The sequence below is a fragment of the Homarus americanus genome, unplaced genomic scaffold (genome assembly GCF_018991925.1).
Source record: "Homarus americanus isolate GMGI-L3 unplaced genomic scaffold, GMGI_Hamer_2.0 scaffold46197, whole genome shotgun sequence".
NCBI classification, from domain to species: Eukaryota; Metazoa; Arthropoda; class Malacostraca; order Decapoda; family Nephropidae; genus Homarus; species Homarus americanus.
Window position 1 is genome coordinate 1,554,129 of NW_024723050.1, and position 21,930 is coordinate 1,576,058.

The window sequence follows — 21,930 nt, forward strand, 5'->3', positions numbered from 1 at the left end:
AGATGCCTGACTGTCTAGCATGAGCCCGAACTGTACTTTATTGAATGTCCACTCACTCTTTTATCAATTTTCTATAATTTTCATCTTCATTATAACAGTTTCAGGTCCCTGTACTTTCCATGGTCAAGTGCATTGCCTTCTCCCTAAATATAATCTCACTCTTCAGTCATTCAGCTGGAACAATATTATCTCAGTTACCATTGTTACCCCAACATCCTCTGAAACTTTCAACATGCAACTATTCCAGAGCTACCAGCAAACATTCCAATCTTCATTTTATCAATTACTTCCTTCACCCATTCCCTTTCAGTCTTGTGCATGGTTCCAGTAATGGCTCACCTATATCTAGGCTGCCCCTATCCCTTTTGAGCTCCTTATTCAGTAAATGACCTTTGTAATTTTTTCAAGTACAGTAAAGCCTCGAATACCGACGGTAATGTGTCCTCCAATATTGTAGTGTAAGGCGAATCATCGTATTGTGAATCAATAATTACCATTAAAAATAAAGCAATGAGATGCTTTCCAAAGTCTGACCTTTTCATATCTTATGTGTGGCTTTTAATCTTCTTTTCCCTCCAAAAAATTAATGAAAAATGTAAACTATATTCTTTAAATAATATTTATGAGTGCACCTTATACAATATAAATCAATGATATTATGGTCACGGGGGAGATGGGACGCCATTGTTTTCGTTAGTGTTTACACCTGTGACGATGATTCTACATGAGTAACTGAAGAAAATAAGACCCTGGGTGGTTGTAGCTGTACAGTAGTAAAATTAATGTAAAAAAATAAATATACCGGGTATATGTTTTAAGTAATGTTAATAAATGGAACAATAAAAGTAGCTAACCACTAATGGCAAAGAAAAGAAAGCGAGATGGATTGTGAACGCCAACGTATACGTGCACATTCAAGAAAACAAAGCGTCATTTATCTTGTTAAGAATACTGTGTGTACAAAAGATTCATTATATACTTACGAATGTAAAACAAAAATTCTACTTACCAATAGTAGTAAAGTTTAAAACATAAAGACAGCCAATGATGTTGTGCGAGTTTTTACTGAGATGACGATGTCACCAGGTTCAACTCTGGTTGAAGCTGTAGCTTTCCATAAAGCTGTTGCTGAAATTTACTGAACCTGAAGTTGTTGCTGAAGCTGCTTATGATGCTGAATTTGATGGTGTAGCTGAGGTTGAAGGTTTAGGCTTTCGAATAATAAAGTTGTTGAAAGAACCTTGCACAGCTGCTTTCTTTGCTCATACTGTACATCTTTATGTAGAGGTCATATGCATTTTTCACGTGCTTTTTTTTTTTTTATACCTACTTTACTGCTAGGTGAACAGGGACTAATGGGGGCTAGGAAATATGTCCAAACACCTTCCACCGGCCTGGGAATCGAACCCGTGACATCTTGCTTGCGAGGCAAGAGCGATACCGCTTCTACCAACGGCCCCCTAATGCTTCGTTCTGTTAATGGATCCAATTTAGAAAACATGTTCATTGCTTGTTCCATATAATATCCACAGACCTCTCACCTTTTTCATACCACCTTTTCTCCATCCAATTTTTAGCATTCATATCCCTACATGACCCAGAATCACTACCCATCCAGAAAAATATGTATCTCTCATGCCTACTGGTAGTCAGTCTTGCTGCTTCTCCTTTCAATCTTTGATTCTTATACACAATAGACTTCCACCTTTCTATGGCTCAAAGTTTCAACAACCTCACCTGATCTTTCCTTTGTAGTACAGTATCAACAATCAAACTTCTAGTTCTGAAACCAACCATGTCAAGTTGTTCTATTGTACACTCGCAACAAAAAGTATCGGTGCATACTGTAGTGTGAACAATATGAGACCAGTGATGATAGGTATTGGGAAAGGCGAGTTGTTCCAGCCGTATGTTGGCAGTCCTGATTGTCAGCCATATGGCAACACCTAGTGGAGGGGGTTATGAGGATACACTTACCAACCTTCCCGACATATCACAGTGTATACGTACCGTTTCGGAACTCGTTGATCTCACCCTGCACCGATATTTTTTGGTGCGAGTGTACCTTCATGCAGTTTTCTTTGGTCGGCACAATTTGTAGTTACCTTAGAATATTTTTTTTATGGTCCTGTCATATTTAGTTATTAGACTGAAAATAGGTATCATCCAGAGCAAGATATCTCCCTACTGCTCATCTACGGTCATAAATTGAGGATTGATCTTGAAATCCTACTGTGACCAAGTCTATAATAAGTGACAGTTAACTTTCTCTAATGAAATCACAGCTTATGGCAGTAAATAGGTAATCCATAGTGTAATTTGATGTAGGGTTTCATTGCCTTTGGCCTTCAGTGATGATTGCCATTTTCATGGTCCCTATTTAAGGGTTCTAGATTCACTGGGAAGACATGAATACATAACTAATTAGCTCCAGTCACTATTGTCATAGACTTAGTGGAGTTATCCTTTATTCAGGCTTTTGTCATGAAATCGGATTTCAGTACCAATTCATATTTTTAAGGTGACGAGTATTTGCTTTGGGGAGGGTGTCAATAATAACATTGTCATGTGTATTTGATACCTCACTTATACTTTTTGGTACCTTGTCTTAGGCTCAGACTCGGTCATCATCTAAGCATCGTGAAGAGAGCCGTGAGAAGGAGGAAACTATGAAAAAGACTGGAACACCAACAAGAAAAGCCAAAGGGGAACGCACTACTAATGCTGCTGCTGCTGCTGCTGCTGCTGCTGCTGCTGCTGCTGCTGCTGCTGCTTCTGCTGCTGCTGCTGCTGCTACTACTACTACTACTACTACGACGACTACTACTACTACTATTACTACTACTAATACTACTACTTCTTCTTCTTCTACTATTACTACTACTACTACTCCTCCTCCTCCTCCTCCTCCTCCTCCTCCTACTACTACTACTACTACTACTATTACTACTGCTGCTGCTGCTGCTCCTGCTCCTGTTGCTGCTACTGTTTCTGCTGCTACTGCTGCTGTTGCTGTTACAGCTGCTACTGCTGTTGCTGTTACTACTGGTGCTTCTGCTACAGTTAATGTCCCTACTCCAACTCCAACCCCTACTCCAACTCCAACTCCTACTCCAACTCCAACTCCTACTCCAGAGAATGATGATGATGATGATGACGATGATGATTCTACTGTCTCTAATGTGACTACCTCTACTCCTGCACCTAACTCTGGTACCACGAATCCTATAAATGCTGCTGATAAGAAGGCAAAAAAAAATAAAGTGACAAAAACAGGTCCTGGGCAGACACCAGTTGCATTACCAGCAGAAGATTCCCCAGGTGCTAAAAAACGAGGGCGTAAGAAGAAGGTGGAAGGGGAAGTGGAACCTCCTGTGTGAGTATGAATTTTACTTAAGTTTAATTATTAGTTACAGTTAGGGAAAGGAATGCTTATAATTTCCAATCTTGTACTGAATAGTAATATACTGTTAAGCACAAGCCTTACCCATGGAAGCATAACTACAGAAGAGTCTCTTTTGCAGTGATAATTCTTCTCTGCAGTTGTTTTTTTGCTTTCCCACTAAGAACTCTCAGTACCTCATTCTTGATCGAATTACATTGGCTTCCAATTAAAGTTAGGACAGAGTTCATACTCTGTCTAATGAATTTGAAGATACCAATGGTTGGTGTGCCTAAGCATTTGGCCAACCTACTAATTCCACTGACTACACATTCTGAAATGATTTTGCATAGTAGTAGTGATCCTTCACGCCTTGAGCAGTACGGGAATGTTCATTTGCCGCCTGATCCTTTTCCTATACAGCACCCATATTGTGCAATTGGTTGGTTGCATCCATGAAACAGCTGGCTTTTGTGGAGGCCTTTAAGGAACCACTAAGATCTTTCTTTTTTTAAAAGCTAAGGGTATATGAATGATAGAAGTCGAACTGTCAGTGTTTTGTGTCGTGTTTCGAGCACTAGTGAATCTAGAAAAACTGGTGCTTTTAAGAAACAAAAGACCAGCTATTATTATTATTATTATTATTATTTTTATTATTATTATTATTTTTATATTATTTTTATTATTAATTTTATTATTATTATTATTATTATTATTATTATTATTATTATTATTATTATTATTATTATTATTATTATTATTATTATTATTATTATTATTATAACTATTATTATCCTGTAAGGAGACATACTGTATTCAAGAAAATATTACCAACCATAATTAAGGTCCACACGATGAGAGGGCAAAGTTAGTGAAAAAATTGATTATCATCTGCATTACAATCATATATACCTGTAGATGTCATTAGTTTCAGTATCATCATGCTCACTTAAAACAGCTGTAACTAATTTAACCAATACTGTATAATGTTCCATTTCATAGATTTTTAGATCTGAGATAACACAACTTGTGATGATTCAACCTACAGTGTCACTTTTAATGTCATGTATAATCAAGGTACTCTTGAAAAAAATAATGATTGCTTTCTATTGCTTTGTTTTTTGCTTTATCTTAATCATTTTATGACTTAGAGGATACATACCTGTTGTGACAGACGGTGATATATGAGTGGAGAGAATTGGAGTTGCGACAACATTGTTGTTAATGTTTCTGAACAAAAATTCTGGTTACATACAAGACAAATTTGTTTTCTGTAAAACATTATTGAAAATATCCATATTATGAGTTTCTATATTTATATCAAGCCTTATGTTAAGTACAAATCATATTTTATGCATGTAGGAACAATTTTGGGTTGCTGGACCCTTCAATTTGTTCTAATACTTTGGGTAAAAACAGGTATGTAAAGTGGGCATCCCCAAATTTGTGGTAACCCACATTTCAACTGAACATACGCGTCTTTGTAGGGCACAATTTGGGAACCCAACTTTTCGATTAAACATACAGTTGTTAGACTTGGCATTTGGAGATAATTTTTAGTAACTGTTAATTAATGATTATTGTGTTCTATATTTTTCATTTTTTGTGGTCAAGCCTTTTCCTGTTGTAATGCAGGGGGCCAGAATAAAAAGAAAATACAGTGGGGTATGCTATAACGAATCTAATTGGTTCTAGAACCTCGTTTGTTATAGCATTCGTTCATTATAGGATTAATCCGTCCCAGGCCCCCAAATACAACCACTTAACACTGAAAATTTTCTGTGGAAAATGTAAAAAATACGGTACTTTATCTTACCTTAGTGTTGTTCAGCATGCAGGTACCCCTAAACACTGGCACAGTACTATCACTTCCACTGGGAGTCGTGGTTTAAGGTCCTCAAACAATTGTTTGGCCTTCTCACAAATTATAGCTTCACTAATGCTATCACCTGTCATTTCTTTCTCCTTTATCCACACTAAGAGTAAATTTTCCATCTCTTCAATCACATTACACCTTGCTTTGCTAAGTCTAGAGATTCCCTTAGCCACTTGCACAGTTTTTAACTCCTCTTTATTCTTCAAAATCGTACATATAGTCGATCTAGCCATCCCATATTCATCACTAAGTTTCGCAATGCTTGTTCCATTCTCACGTTTCTTTATGATTTCTTTCTTAGTCTCAAGGGTTATTAGCTTTCTCACTCGCTTTGGACGATTCATTGTTACAATTGTACACTTGTATAACAAAATAGTTATACAAATAACACGAATTTCCACATCAAAAGACGAAATTTCAACAATAACAGTGGTGCACTGGCTACACAATGAGACAAAGATGGCGCCTGACGCTCTTGTTGTGAGCCGCGGTACAACAATATTCATGTGCCAGACGAAATAGTCCCGTATTCATCCGCGTTCGTTGTAGGAGTTGCGTTCGTTATAGCATTCTCAATTTTATAGGTAAAACCGTTCGTTATAGGAATATTCGTAGTAGGATCCGTTCGTTATAGCATACCCCACTGTACATACATACCAGTACTCTCTTCAATTATGGACATTCATTCTTTCTTAATGCTTTAATAGATGTCATCCGGTGTGGTATTATCCCTGCGTAACATGATCCCAAATATCTATTCTGTTCACCTCTGTTACTTCACACAGCCCATCATCTCCCAGGCTTCTTTATTAATCTAATAATTTTTATTCTTAACCTTTAGGGGGAAGGCACTTATTCCTGCTCATGTTCCTGTGAGTGTTGGGGATAAACTTCGGGTGCTCTACGGTCCAAGTGCTAAAGTATCCAAGGTTACATATGAAGCAAAGGTAAAGGATTTTTCTTTAGTTGCTGATATGAAAAAAAAAATTATTTGTTCTAGATTTGGGCTCTGGTATGCCATCATGTTTGCTTTGAAATTTCCTGTTTTCATCACAAATCAAAATGTTTAATGCGTTATTACTGATAATGTACTTTTATAAAAAAATCATAATACAGTGGTCCCTCGGTTAACGAACACAATTTGTTCCAGAAGGTCGTTCGTTAACCGAAAATTTTGTTAACCGAAACCATTGTTTCGGTGGGATTTTGGGTAATTGGTTCCAGCTCACCGAAAATTACATACAAAGTAAAAAAAAAAAAAAGGCAGTAAAGTACACTTACTTTGAGGTGTGTATGTTGAAGGCTCCTGGTTGATGATGATGATGATGATGATGATGATGATGATGATGATGATGATGGGAATTAGAAGTGGGGGTGGAAGAGAAATCACCCCATGCTTCATGCTGTCATTTCACCCATAAAATTTTAAGTTCTCTTTGTGTAATTCAAGATTATTTTATTTTCTTTAAATCAACACTGCACTGCACTATATATTTTCAATATGTAAAATAAATTTCAGGATGACCAATAATTGTACTGTAAAGACTTAAAAATAGTTTATGTTGAAGAGAGTCTCAAGCAAGATGTTACCTCTCTAATACTGACCAGTGATACAAACTGACGCCTGTTTGGTGAGTTGAGTGGCTGTTTGGCGCACTAAAAACTAGTTCCCTGTACTTCAATTATGTTAAATAATTGTTAAAATGGCTAAAAATTTTAATATAAAACTTGGAAAATTATTGAATAGTACAACCTTCTTGATATTTACTCAAATGGGAACGAATTTAAGCCCTAGAACCGATTACTGTATTGGCGGACTAATATTCCAGCTGGTGAGCAAGCGAAAACATGAGAGGAATTCGTAAGGAATTCGTAAACCGAATTTTTTTCGTTAACCGAATTGAATATTCTTATGGAAGGTAATTCGTTAACCGAGGCGTTCGTTAACCGAGGGACCACTGTATGTGAAATAGAAGTAGGATGTTTTTAATATTGTTGGGGTTGTGTTGTCCGTGTTAACTATAATTTTTAGTTGCATAAAATGAAAATACAGTACAGGTATTTATAATATTTAGTGGGAATGCTTAATTCCTCTTTTCAGTCAATCAAAGTACCATCCTCATATCTGAGGGTTGGCAACCACAGTCCTCCACTCTAAACATTCTTGGGCAGTTTATACCAAACCTCCAAGTGTAGTCTTATTGTCCTATTGTGCCTTAGGGTCAAAATTTTTATCATTGGAGTATATTTTTTATATACAGTACGTATTGTACAGTATATTGTGTCTATGGCTAATTTGCTTTTGTTTTTTATCTGTAATTTAACAATGCTCTCCCCAATAATCAGGAACATATCATCTTAAAAAGAGGGAAAACCTGTGTAGGTAATATTCCACTCAAACAATTCACAATGAAATTGGGATATTGCTGTATGAATAATTCATGTTAGATAGTCTTGGTAAATTATTACGAGGAACATTTATTGATGTAGTGGTAATCATTGCCCTGTCCACCATGGCCAACGGCGTGTAACAGTAGCTTTACTCCCTGTAACAATAGCAGATAGAAATAACATCTTTTCATCATTTTTTTGCATCACTCATTACTATAGACAGAACACGAAAATTGTAAAATGAATAATATGAATTTGATAATAAGAGAGAAAATGCACTTAATAAGGTTGGTGGTGAAAGTATAGGAGGACAAGGAGCCCAGTGCTTTCTGTAGAGGTATGCTATGCCTAGATAGGTATGTGTACACCTGCAGACAGGCAGTGTAGACACAAAAAAAAAGATTTGTACAACAGTGTAGTCAATGAGAGGTACCTGGGTGTGGTGGGTAAGTAGAAAATAAAATTTCACTGTTGGTATTCCATTTCTTTCCCTTTTATCTTATGTTTGATAAACAGCTCCACCTCTTTTCTTGATTAATATACTGGACATGTGCACATGAAGTTGTAGTTTGAGGGAAGCAATCATGGTAGTTTGGTCCCCAGTTTATGAGGCCATGGAGATATGAATGCTATAGTACTTTAATAATTTCTTGTACAAATATGTCAGGTTGTATTGGGTTCCGTTTATAGTTTGTTTTGCAATATTCATCTTGTTTTAATTTCAGGTGTTAGAAGTTGAGGAGGAAGGTAATGCTCCAATGTACTATGTTCATTATCTTGGCTGGAATACAAGATATGACGAATGGATTAGAAGACCGCGTATTGCAGAAAACATCACTTGGTCTCAGAATAGAGCAAGAAAAGGCCGAGCTGCTGCTACTAAAGAACTTAAAGAAAAAAAGGAGAAAGAAAAAGACTCAAAAAAGGAGGACAAAGAACCAGTGAGAATATATATATTTTTTTTCGTGTATTTTAAATGTATGACGCTGTAATACATTGTTTGCAATTAACAGTCACTTTATTTTGCTTTTGTAACTGGTCCAGGTCTCATTCGGGACTTCAGAATCCTCGTAGACCTTAAATAGAGAATTGAGGCTTAAAAGTGCCTTTAATGGCCAAGATAATGGCACGTAAACTGACAAGGCACCAGTGAGGGCAATGGTCAAGGGTGAGCAGTACAGTATGCCGATTGGCTAAGAGCCAGTTTGAATTCACATCATCAGTCAACTATGCAGTACAGTTTTTATTTTATTTATATATTTTTTCTTATACACTGTCAGTTACATGCGACTTCTTTTATTCTCTCTGTCTTAAAACTCACTTATATACAATTCAGCGTGGAAGCCAAATGAACCTAGAATTTTTATTTCTACCAGGTGTCCACCCACTGATTGCCACTGTCTCCATGTGTCCCAATTTTTTTGTTTATGTTCATCACTTTTTTGGTGTAAAAACAAAATAAATTTAATCTAGAATTATATTAACCCTTTTGCTCACTATAATGCAAATTGTCATATTATTGGGTAGCACTAACCGCATCAGTGACACAAACCGCGACATTAAACTTTTGAAAATTTGCCAAAAAGGTCAAAGGTAATCGGGTCAAATTTTTGTGCGTCAAAGATAACTGCATGATCTCACAAGTCAAGCTTCCAGAAAGTACCACCGTGTGGGTGGAGATAAGAGCGGGTCAATTGTTTATTTGTTGTCTCCCATCATACAAGTTGGTAGGTTATGCCTGTCCCTTTAACTCCTCTCAAACCCTCTCCATTCCACCTGCTGTACATATTTTGAATACAGTGATGTTTTATAGTGAAAAAGTTTTTCAAGTGATTTAAAGTTTTTGTATTATGTTTTTGTTATATTCACAGAAAATATTTTAAATTTTCAAATTCATTCAAAGAATAATGGAACATGCCTCACAAGGTTCATTATCATGGGAAATATCTGGGAGACAAGGAAACTGATTCCTACCTCGAAGGATTATCAAGCGGTTATACTGAAAGTAATAGAGAAAGTGAAAGTGATGTTGGCAAGGAAACTATATTAGGAAAACAGAGCAAGAATGGCAAGCAGCTTGTCACTATCACTGCCTCCACCATATATAGATCAAATACAGTACAGTATGTTTATATGTAAGGTACTTAAAAATTTATTTTAAAATTTATGTATATAACTGAATATATAGTATATGTAATTCATACAGTAATGGCTAGGAGCATTACTGTTGGAAAAATGCCAGCTCACTAACTTCAAAAATAGATTATATGATAACCATAAGTGCTACAAGATATTTATGCCACCTTTCTCTTCCTAACATTGCACTAAAATTTAATACAATAAATTTCATAAGTACGAAAAAAAATGAAAAAGATATATAGGTTTTGGTGATTTTAGTTTTTTGCATTTTTCTCAAAAACCTTTAGACATATACAAATTTAAAAACCTCCGTTGGAAAGTTCATAAAATTCTACTTGTACAATTAAGAAAAACTTTGTAGGTTTGTGAGAAAATATCCAAGACATCATGTTTGGAAAAAAAAATCTTTATTCGAAGGGAATTATTATTTTTTTTTTCAGTTTACTTGTTTATTTTATGTCATATGTTAAAGTCAAAACAAAAATGAAGCCAGTTATGTGTAAAAAAAGAAAAAAAAAGGATCATGTTGGATAAATTAGCCACAGAACAAAGATGCCCAGACTGTACTGTACATGAGTGGTGATGACAGGTTACATTACAACTTTTATTGTGGTCACAGAAACTTCAAAACTTATTGTGTGCTCAAGAGGGTTAAAGTATATGAAAACAACTAAACCAATAACAGATGTAAGTGGCAAGAAGCAATGGTGTCACCAAGTGTGAATGTCATTACCGAAACTTATTCAGTGGCTAACTACAGTGCTGTGACAGTCGATTAAACAAAACATTATCAAAACCTAAGCAAAACTATGTTAACTGTAGAATATATCTTAAATGTATGTGGCAGATATCAGTCATGTTTGCAGTTTTGAATATCATTGTTGCAATGCAGTATACTTTTGTTTTTCTACACCGGACCCAACCAAACATTGCAGAAAACCCAAATGGTTTTAGCTTACCTAAGCAAAATTGATTACTGTAAAAAAAACTTAATTGCTTGAGGCAGGAAACATACATCACCACAGGGTGGCCAGCTGTTATGTGATTAATTTATGGTGTTGCAAGCATCAAAGTTTTATCATAAAATGTATTTTTATTAATATCTAACCACAGAGTAATTTTTCTCTTTGATGTGTAACCCAGTTGTTTTATATATGACTGTTTATCATAGAAAGGTGAGATATACAATCTTTGTACTGTATTATATTTCTTATGAAGAGTGTTTTATTTAATGTCTCAAGCTTTAGTAAATTTCACCAGTTGGCATTTATTGGTACATCCACCTCCCTCGTCATGCTTTTGTACACTCATCTTTGATTTTATTTTTAGACTGCCAACTTTTGTATCATTAGAAAGTTTATTTTTCACATATTGCTATGAAAGCACAATGAAGAGCATCATTAGATGAGAATTGGATGGCTAGTACCCCCAAAATTCCAGGCCAGTAATGCATCTCACTTAATACCTATTCAACAACCAGGTCCAATGATATAACCATTTGGTTTACCTTAAATACATTATACATCCCCCCAGTTGCATGTGTTGGGGTTTGTATTTATGTATGGCTAGTACATATATTAGTAAATACGGTTATCCTTGAGAATTGTATGCACATAACGTGTTTGGGTGTGGGTGGATGTGTGTCAACAGGTTTTGAAAAAAAAATTTTACACATATATTTCTATAAATAGATAGTTTTTGCTCCAGAAAGTATGGCTAAGGTACAGGTAGTTCTGCTATAACGCGATAATTGTGTTCTTGTAAAATATCGTGTTATAGAAAATCGCGTAATAGAAATAACAGGGCTTATGGAGAAAATAGGGTTAGGTGCAGATTACTCGAAATCGAAAAAATTTAGTAGTTAGCCTAACACAAAGGATAGCACAGTCTAAATAAATGTTACATTCATATCTAATAATGAAATCATACAGTAAATGTAACACTTTACCTTGAAAAAATATGAATGTAACTTGATGGGGGAGAAGGGTGATTTTGAGGTTGATAACATCGAGCTTCTCTTCAAGTGTTATATCCTTTCTTTTACGATCATCACCGGGAATTCTATCACCAGAACGCTTCTTGGAGATATTCTTCTTTACCATATTCACAATTAATACCACAAAATTGGAGAAATAGTAAGCAAAAATCGCGTTATAGCAAACAAGCGTTCGCATTATGCAAATATCGTTCCTAATTCATAAATCGCGTTAGAGGAAATTCGCGTTATCAAAACACGCGTTATAGCAGAACTCACTGTACTGTACAGTAATTCAGGAATTTATCTACATTGATGTGCCTTAGAAATTAAGTGTGGACATCGTTACTGAAATGGTACAAAGTTTAAATAGATTTTGTTTTATCAGACTCAGGCTACTGCTTCTCCTAAAACAAATATTGGAAAACGAGGAAGGCCTCCAGGGGGAATGCGTGAGAGACGTGAAAGTGAGCGCAGTGAAAAAAGTGATACCAGTTGCACAAGTAGTGTTTCTGGCCCTAGCACAAGAGCAGCACGAGAAAGGGTGCTTTTGCAGCCAGACAGCCCATCATACCTCGACCAGAGACGTACTAGAAATTCCATGGCAGGTGAGAAGATGGGTTGATTTGAGGAAAGTGAGAGAGAGATTATACAGTACTGTACTTTATAGGGATATAAGTTCCATGATTTTTTCCTTTTAAGAGTAATTTTTTATGATGGAAAACATTAAAAGATATCATATACATGACAGTAGTACAGTAGTTCACTTTCTTAATATTTTGTGTAATAATTTTTTTTTTTTTTTAGTTTCAATGAATTTAAGCTTGCCATTTATCCACTTTCTCTCAGTTTTTAACATGTTTGCATTCATGGGCATATTTTAGCATCTTTTCTTTAATGTTTGTATTTATGTGTTTTTCAGGCACAACAGAAAGTGACAGTGAAGATTATGAATCTGATGCAGATACTGGATCTGAAAAGTCGCGCACTCGGGCTAGTTCAGATAGACGTAGTACTGTTGTCTCGTCTTCATCTGCATCTTCCACTCCTACTTCAGAGCCCACATCAGTGACTCATACTGTCTTGGAGAAGACTCCTATGGAACTTAATATAAAAACACAAGTAGCAGAGGTAAAGGAAGAGGAGGAGGACCAGGAGCCATGTGGGAAGGATATTGATTTAAATGCTATCATGTCAGAAATGAAGGGACTTGATAAGCCCATTAAGAAGGAGGAAGACCGCAGTTTGAAAGAGGCAACCCCAAGATTAATATCTCCAGTGATGCCTGCCTCGTACACAACACCTGAAAAGAATACCACTGAGCCTCCTGTAAAGCAGTGCATTGAAAGTCTTCCAAAGAAAATTACAGAATCTCCAGTAAAACCAGTTACCCAAGAGCCCTCAAAGCTTTTATCACCAAAGGTAGAATCCTTAGAAGATGACATATATGAATTTAAGGAGCCAGAGCCATTTGACTTTGGAGAGATGCGTGCCAGGAAAGATGTTAGGATAAAGCCAAATGTAGGTACTGTGGCAATGGAAGAAGCAGAGGCTGAAGCAAAGAATATTAAGAAGGGTAGACCTAGAAAAGACATCAAGGAGGGAGAAGGTGAGAAAATGGAATCTGATAATGATTCTTCACCAAGTCCGAGTCCCTCCAAAAGAGTTATCTTGCCGAGGGAAACCAGAGAATCGCCAGTTAAGCGGTCCATTCCAGATTGTAAAGAGGCTATTCCTGTATTATTAGAAGGAAATTTGACCCCAGAAAAAAAGGATACCATTTCTGTTGCCACAATAATATCACCCCCTCGAAAAGTGCTTTTGAAGAGGGATACATCGATGAAAACAGAGACGTCTGTTGCAGTCATACCAGAAGTGAAGTTGGTAAAGCCAGACTTTCCCAAGTGTCCCTCGCCAAAGTCATGTCAAGCAGATACCCCTAAAGTCCTGTTGCCTTTAAAAGAACCTGTAAGATTGCACATGATTGCCGCAAAGCCAAAACCAAATCCTAATATTGAGAGATCTGTTATATCTCATCCAAAACCTCTTGGCCCCTCTTCACATCTTCTTGCTCAGGCTGTTATGCCAGTTATTGAGTCTAAAGCTTTAGCTAAGCCAGTTCCAAAACAATCTTTTGATGTCAAATCTGAGAAATCTATTCTACCCATTAAAACTGAGGAGAAAGTAGAAGCCAAAGTTATACCTTTCTCACAAAGACAACAGCATATATTTCCTCATCTTTTGAATCGTTCAGAGTCCAATGAAAAAATAAAGGACATGCAACAGCGAGTTGCAATACCATGCATACAGTCTCCACCTAGAGAAACCACACCAAATTGTGATTCAGGATCTATAAGTCAGAGTGGATCTGATGTTGAGCGAATCAAAAGAGAGAGTTCAGTAGAAGAAAGCATTGAAGCTGTTGTAAAGAGGGCACGCCAAGACCAAGAAGAACAAAATGAAGAAGACAGTAAGACTGATAGCAAACTTACCCCTGACAAGAAAAGGAGGGCATCTGGCAGAGTCAAAAAGGTATTGAGCCGTGAGTTTGTCCCTGACACTTCTGAAGAGTCTGACTCAGATAGCAGACTATCAAGACCTGATATGGAGAGGAGGATTAGGCGAGGAAAGATATGTGGTGAAGGAGAGAAATTTGCACAGATCAGTAGAGGACAGAAACCAGTCACAGAAATGGAAAGAAAAAGTGGAAGGAGAAAAGATGAAGATATAGATAATGAAGATGAGGATCAGAAAGTAGTAGATGAAGATGAGGTAGAAGAAGAGGATGAAGAAGAGGAGGATGACGATGATGATGATGATGATGACGACGATGATGACGATGATGATGATGATGATGATGCAGAGGAAGATGAGGATGAAGATGAGGTAGAGGAGGAGGAGGAGGAGCCAGAGCCAGTAATACAAACAACCATAAAAGGCAAATTGGGCAGAAAGCAAGATGTAGGTTTGGAACAAGAGGAAGATGAACAAGAGGAAGATGATAATAGGCCTCTTCGAAAGAAACCTAGAGCTTCAGCCACTCCAAAGCGAATGGAGGAAGAAGTAGAAACTGGATTAGGTGACCTTTTGTGTAAAGAAACCATTCCTCCTGGTAGTCCAATGACACATGATGCTATTGCCACAGATTCAGAACCTCAGCAGCATCCGGATTTAAAGAATGAAATGCCTTTTGCTAGTGTTCCTACTGGCAGCAGCTTTGGCAAAAGAGGGCCAGTACCTGTTGGGCAGACAGTATCATCTACTTCTCAGCCTTCATCTTTGCAACCTCCACAACTTCACCTATCTCAGCAGCAATTGACTTCTCAACACCAGCAGATACAACAGTCTTTAAAACAGCCACAACAACAACAACAACAAATACCCTTACAACAAAAACATCAGCCACTGTTGATTCCCCAAGTACACCAATCCTGCCATCAGAAACTGCAACACCAGCAGATTCAGCAGCAACAAAAATCTCAACAGTCACAAGTACAACATACACAGTTGCAGAAGCAGCAGCAAGTCCAGCAACAACAGACAGCACAACAGAACCAACAAGCACAACAGCATCATCATCCACAGCTGCAGCAACAGCAGCACTCTCAAATACAACAAAATCCATTAGGACAAAAGCAGCTTGTATCAGGGCAACTACAACAACATTCACAAGGACAACAGCAACAAAATCCACAAGGACAACAGCAACAAAAGCTCCAGGTACAGCAGCAGCAACAACAAAATTCACAGGTATTACAACAGCAACACAGTCCTCAATTGCAACAGCAGCAAAATCCTCAGGTTCATCAACAGCAACTCTCACAGGTGCAACATCAACAGAATCAACAACAACAATTAAAAGTTCAGCAGCAGCATCACCAGATACAGCAGCAGCAGCAACTTCAGCAACCACAGCTGAAGGTACAGCAGCCACATCACCATCAGGTGCAGCCACATCACCACCACCAGGTTCAACAGCAGCAGCATCAAGCACAGCAGCAACACCAACAAATTCAACAACAATCACAACAACATCCTCAGCAATATACACACGCTCAGCATAACCATCACCCTCCACAGCGGCAACATCCTGAACAGTTACAGCAATACCACCATCACCAAGAGCAAACTCCGCATCATGACCAACAATACCAACAGATATCAAGATCTGTGTCGAATGTTAGTAATACAATACTCAGCTCTAGTATAGCAGTTGTAGCTGCTGCAGCAGCTTCTGCAAGTACTAGAAATAGTACCTGTAGTAACATTAGTGGGTCAGTTGGTGCCTCAACAGGGCCTTCCACATCTGGTAATTGTGGCCCAATAGCAGGAAGTGGAAGTGCTCAATCATCTGCCCAAACTACAGTTATGGACAATACTCCTCCAACCACACCAGAGAGCATTATCTCCAATATATCAGATTCACCAAGAGGGTAAGACTTAAAAGCAGAAACATTCTAGTATAATAATATAATATATACATACATACATACATACATACATACATACATACATACATACACATACACACATATACATACACACATATACATACACACATATACATACACACATATACATACACACATACATACACACATATACATACACACATATACACACACACACACATATATATATATATATATATATATATATATATATATATATATATATATATATATATATACACACACACACAGTTGTACCCCACTTAACGCGGTCAATTGAACCCAGAGGGTCCCGCGCTAAGTGAAATCCGCGTTAAGTGAACAACAGAACATATGGGATTAATTCCAATAGAACCCAGCCCGACCCCCAAACTCCACTTTTTGACGACACATAACTATGTTGTAGTAAAAATTCTATCTTAACTTTATGATGGTATGAAAAAACAAGTAATATAGAAGAGGTTAGGTTAGGAAAGATAAAGGTTAACATAGGAAAAATGAAGGTTACCTAAGAGAAACTAAAAGTTAGGTGGAACACTTACGGTAGTAGAAGAGATGGGTCGGCATACGGGGATGGAGGCTGGTTCCGAGGCAGAGGGCAGATTACTGGCCCTCAGGTGAATCACCATTACTAGGTGAATCAACATCACTGTCACTTACAGTTGTCAGGGCTTCCCTGACAAATCCCTCAAAGTCAACTTCACTTTCACTATCACTGGCTTGGGCTGGCTGTGGTGGGTTGCGGGCGAAGAACTCGGTTATGCTTTGCTGACGGCTGGTGTTGATGTTGTCGTGATACACCTTGATGTACGGCTCCATAGCCTGCACCAGTCGGGTATGGAAGACTTCATAGCGTTCATCGTCATTGTCGCGGGAAAGGACGGACTTAATTTTTTCTGTAAACTCTATGACACACTTAATATCACTATGACTTAAACTAGGTTCTTCGGTGAATGACGCACCTTCTTCCTCCTCTTCACTGGCGTGTTCTTCTTCCAACATCTCGTCGGCAGTCACTTCAGGATCTTTGATCACCTCCAGGATGTCTTCGTTGGTGGTCTCGGAGAAGCCTTCAGCTGTAATATTGAGTGCAGCTTCTCTGGCAAGGTCCACTGCTACTGCAACAGTCTGAACCTCACCAGTCACAGGTTCACTCCTCCTCTCACCTGGTATGCCATGCAACACATGTCTCCATGCGTGACGAATCGTAGCAATAGTCAGCAGATCCCATGCCTCCACCAAGAAGTCTACAGCTTGTTTAACGTTAAACTTCTTCCAAAATTGTTTGACGAGAAGTTCTTGAGTCGCCGCCTCTTGTTCCTTGTCCTCGTCGCTTTTGCTCTCGCTGTCGGTGTCACCCAGCTTACGCAACTCATCCTTGGTGTTGGTAGAGTCGTTCAGGAGCTTGAACTTCTTTGCAGAGTACGCAGCTTTCACATTGCAGATCAACTCCTGGTCCATGGGCTGGATTAATGACGTAGTGTTGGGAGGAAGGAAGACCACTTTTACGTTGGGGTGACGATCCATAAGTAGGGGCGAGTGTCCAGGTGCGTTGTCAAGGAGCAACAAAATATTGAATGGAACATTCTGTTGCTCGCAGAATTTCTGCACGTCAGGAACAAAACAGTTGTCAAACCAGAAGAGGGACACCCAGTAGGTCGAGGGTTCGATTCCTTGTTGGTGAGGTCGTTGATTATATGTTCAAAGTCCGCGTGTTATATGGACTAAAAATGAAGTATATATATGTACCTCGCGTTTCATACCAGCTGGATTCGGTAAAATGCTACTGACACCACATAAGAGGCACGGGCAGTTTCCCATTGAGGTTCACGGCGCCATCAGCTCGTTGAACAGGCTTTGTGTGAAATATAACAGAGTCTAGAACTGCTTTTAGTGTCCTTGTGGCCTAGCCGGTAAGCGTTCCCTAGTCACACCCAGTAGGTCGAGGGTTCGATTCCTTGCTGGTGAGGTCGTTGATTATATGTTCAAAGTCCGCTTGTTATATGGACTAATAATGAAGTATATATATATATATATACGATCAGTTTGACGTCAGTAGTGGGGAAATTTCTTGAATCAATTATAGCAAATAGCACCCGATCGCATTTAGAGAAAAGCAAATTAATCTACGACTCTCAACATGGGTTTACAAAGGGAAAATCTTGTCTGACAAATCTGCTGACGTTTTTTAGGAAAGTCTTCGAGGTAGTAGATAATGACGAAAATAACGATGTTATTTACTTAGACTTTAGAAAAGCGTTTGGCAGAGTACCGCATCAGAGGCTTCTGAGAAAAGTTAAGGCTCATTGTATCGAGGGGAAAATTTTAAATTGGATAAAATCATGGCTCACCGATAGAACGCAGAGGGTCAGCGTAGATGGTGTTAAATCTGAGTGGGACTGTGTAACCAGTGGGGTTCCCCAGGGGTCAGTACTGGGCCCACTCTTGTTCTTAATCTACATAAACGATCTAGATACTGGGATCAGCAGGGACATAAGCAAGTTAACGGATGGCACCAAAATAGGGCGGCAGATTAATTCAGGGCAGGATGCAAAAGCACTACAGGAGGATTTAAATAAACTGCAGTGTACTTAATATTGGAAGAACAAATACTGTCAATGTTTACAGCCTTAACAACATCAACCTAGAAAAGTCGACTTGTGAAAGAGACATAGGGGTACTTGTAAGCCTGGACCTACGGCCTAGAAAACAGTGCGTTAATGTTCGAAATAAGGCAAACAGTATTAGGTTTTATATCTAGAAGTGTAAGTAATAAGAGTGCAGAGGTTTTATTGCAACTATATCTTGTGCTAGTCAGGCCACACCTCGATTATGCGGTTCAGTTATGGTGCCCTTATTATAGAATGGATATCAATTCACTGGAGTCAGTGCAGCGAAGAATGACAAAAATAATTCCTGGACTTTGAAACCTTCCATATCAAGATAGGTTAAAGAAACTAAACTTGCATTCCCTAGAAAGACGAAGAGTGCGGGGAGATATGATAGAGGTATTTAAGTGGGTGAAAGGAATCAATAAAGGGATATAGATAAAGTTCTTATAATATCCGAGCAGGATAGGACTCGTAGCAACGGATTTAAGTTGGATAAGTTTAGGTTTAGGAGGGAGATCGGAAGGAACTGGTTCACAAATAGGGTGGTGGACGAGTGGAACAAGCTTCGCAACTTTGTAGTAAGTGCTGGAATGCAGGAAAGTTTTAAAAGGAGGCTAGATAGATTCATTGATGATAGAGAGTGGTAGTAACTCGACAGGAGCTGCCATGCACAGGCTAACCTGCCTAATGCAGACTCCTTATTTTCTTATGTTCTTTTTATATTATATTATATTATATTATTATATTATATTATATTATATTATATTATATTATATATTGGCTTTTCTTTTATTAAATTTTAGGGATAATGAAGCAGCCAAGTTGGATGACTCAAGCAAATCTGGTCGAGATTCATCTGAGGTGGAATTGGAGAGTTTAGGAGATACCACAAAGATTGACCAGTTTTCTGAAGGCAAGTTATTTGAGTACTTTTCCTCAAGAATGATTAAGGAATTAATGAAGCATTTGCAATATAAAATCAAAGTGGTTGACTAGGAGTTAATGAGAATTTATGAAGTTAGAGGTAATCTACTTATTCCATTAAGCGTCACCGCCATTTTAAAACGGCAGAACAGGATCGTCATTACAGCATCCCTGCCGTCTATAAATGCCGATTTTAACGAATCTCTCACACTCACTAGTGACATTTCACAGCCTAAATAAGTGGCAATTGTCCCAGGCTCCCTGTTAGGGTGGAGGTTGAGGGACAGAGATTGCCTCTCAGCCATATTTCATATTTATTCCTCCTTTGTTCACTGTCTCTCTCACACAGACACACTAACAGGCCACACTACATAGCTTAGAGGTCCTAATAACTTTTATTCAAGCATATTTCCTTCGTATCTAACTTGGATCATTTTGTTTTGGTGGCGCGAGGGAGTGTGATGACACATACCAGGGGTAAATAAATATTTTCTTGAGAAGTCATACAAATCAATAGCTATAAATAAAATTTATGTAAACAACAATGACATAAAATCAAATCCCTCAGCAGAGGCGGGAAATATGACTGCGAACTACTTCATATTTTTCCCGCCTCTGCAAACGGTCGTGTAATATTTCAATGTGATTCTGATCTTTTAAAATGTTGTTTTTGCATAATGTACTATTACTGATATGTAATTTGTCTTAAAATGCCTTATTGTGGGTAAAAATAAGTATACAGCTGCTCCTCGACTTACGACGGGGTTAGGGACCCAAATCCAGGTCGTAAGTAGAAATGGTTGAAAGTCGAAAATGCTTAAATAATACATAGAAAATCTAAAATGGGTGTCTCTTTTTCTTTTCAGCACCACAAAACTCTCACTTTTAAGCTTGCCAGCCTTTTTAAAGTGAATTACAATCGAAAATTTTGTCAGTACACGGCACAATCATTGACGTTGGGACTCAAAAATACATAATTTGACAAAATTTTGGTGCGACTGAGGTGGTCGTATGTCCGGGTGGTCGTAAGTCGAGTAGGTCGTAAGTCAGGGAGTAGCTGTATATTAAATGCATCCTCCGAATGCGTGAATATGTTACCCAGGTTTATCAGTTAATTCACGTATAATACTTCTGTTAAACTTCCTACGTGCTTATGTTTGAAATAATGAAGCTACAGTATATAATTTAGCTAAATATCTTTCTCGTCAGAAATGGTCATCCCAACGATTATGAATTAACTCATTTAGAAATACCTGTACATCATTACTCAGGACAAAATCGGACAGGTTTGCAACAGCCAATCAGCTGTAACTCTTGCAGAGGGGGCGGGGCATTTTATCTTAGCTGGAAAAAGAAACTCGCTATACTCATAGATACAAAGAAAATTTGCCTTAGGTATTCAGCAACAACATGAAGTCACTCTCAGAGATATTTTATGCAATATGAAATGTATATATACAGGTACAGTATATATTATGTTGAATAGGCATTGATCACCTGGTACTTAGCATGAGAAGCTGATGGGTTACCTCACTGAGGCTACAGGATGCTAGTCCACTAAAGGGTTATTGCACCTTTGGCATGCAACACTGGTATTGTACACATTTTATTGCCACTCCTCCAGTTCCTTCAGGAATTAAACCCAAGATTTTTTCATTATGGGGGAAATGCTATACCATTGTGTTTAGAAAACCGATCATTAGTCTAAATGGGTTAGATCATCTGATCCAAGTCTCATTAGAACTTCTATAAATTATTCTTTACAACCTGTATCTTAAAATGGAAACAAGACTTTTAATTCATCATGGTATTATTCTTCTCATTAAATTTATACATCAGTAAGACCACTTCCAATTCTCTTAATATATCTCATCTTATTTGCATTGCAGACTCCAATACAATGGACAGTACATTAGGCAGTGAACCACGCCGTCGTGGTAGGTTGAGTGTACCCGTGAAGCGTCACCATGAGGGGCACCTTACCCAAGTTAACTTGGCTGATGGGGAAGGTTCTGAAACTGAAGAGGGCAGTGTCACTCCAGCTGCACCAAAGAGGAGACGTCGAGGTCCAAGAGCTCGAGCCAGCAATGATCCCGAGGATGACGAAAGTTCCAGGAAAAGGAGCAGCCAGGGAACTTACATTGGACGCAGAAGAAGAAGGCACTCTTCCTCACGTGGAG

At 38.1% G+C, this 21,930-nt stretch overlaps 1 protein-coding gene across 1 annotated transcript in view; it reads left to right on the plus strand.

Annotated features, from left to right (window-relative positions):
- The window catches only part of LOC121863326 (microtubule-associated protein futsch-like), a 114,052-nt gene that overhangs the window by 61,249 nt on the left and 30,873 nt on the right, over nucleotides 1–21,930 (plus strand). The window contains exons 12-19 of the mRNA XM_042361950.1: nucleotides 2,613–2,837; nucleotides 2,946–3,376; nucleotides 6,100–6,205; nucleotides 8,375–8,590; nucleotides 12,152–12,371; nucleotides 12,686–16,196; nucleotides 19,630–19,739; nucleotides 21,640–21,930. Coding sequence (XP_042217884.1) covers nucleotides 2,613–2,837; nucleotides 2,946–3,376; nucleotides 6,100–6,205; nucleotides 8,375–8,590; nucleotides 12,152–12,371; nucleotides 12,686–16,196; nucleotides 19,630–19,739; nucleotides 21,640–21,930 — 5,110 coding nt within the window. The remainder of the gene's footprint in view (nucleotides 1–2,612; nucleotides 2,838–2,945; nucleotides 3,377–6,099; nucleotides 6,206–8,374; nucleotides 8,591–12,151; nucleotides 12,372–12,685; nucleotides 16,197–19,629; nucleotides 19,740–21,639) is intronic.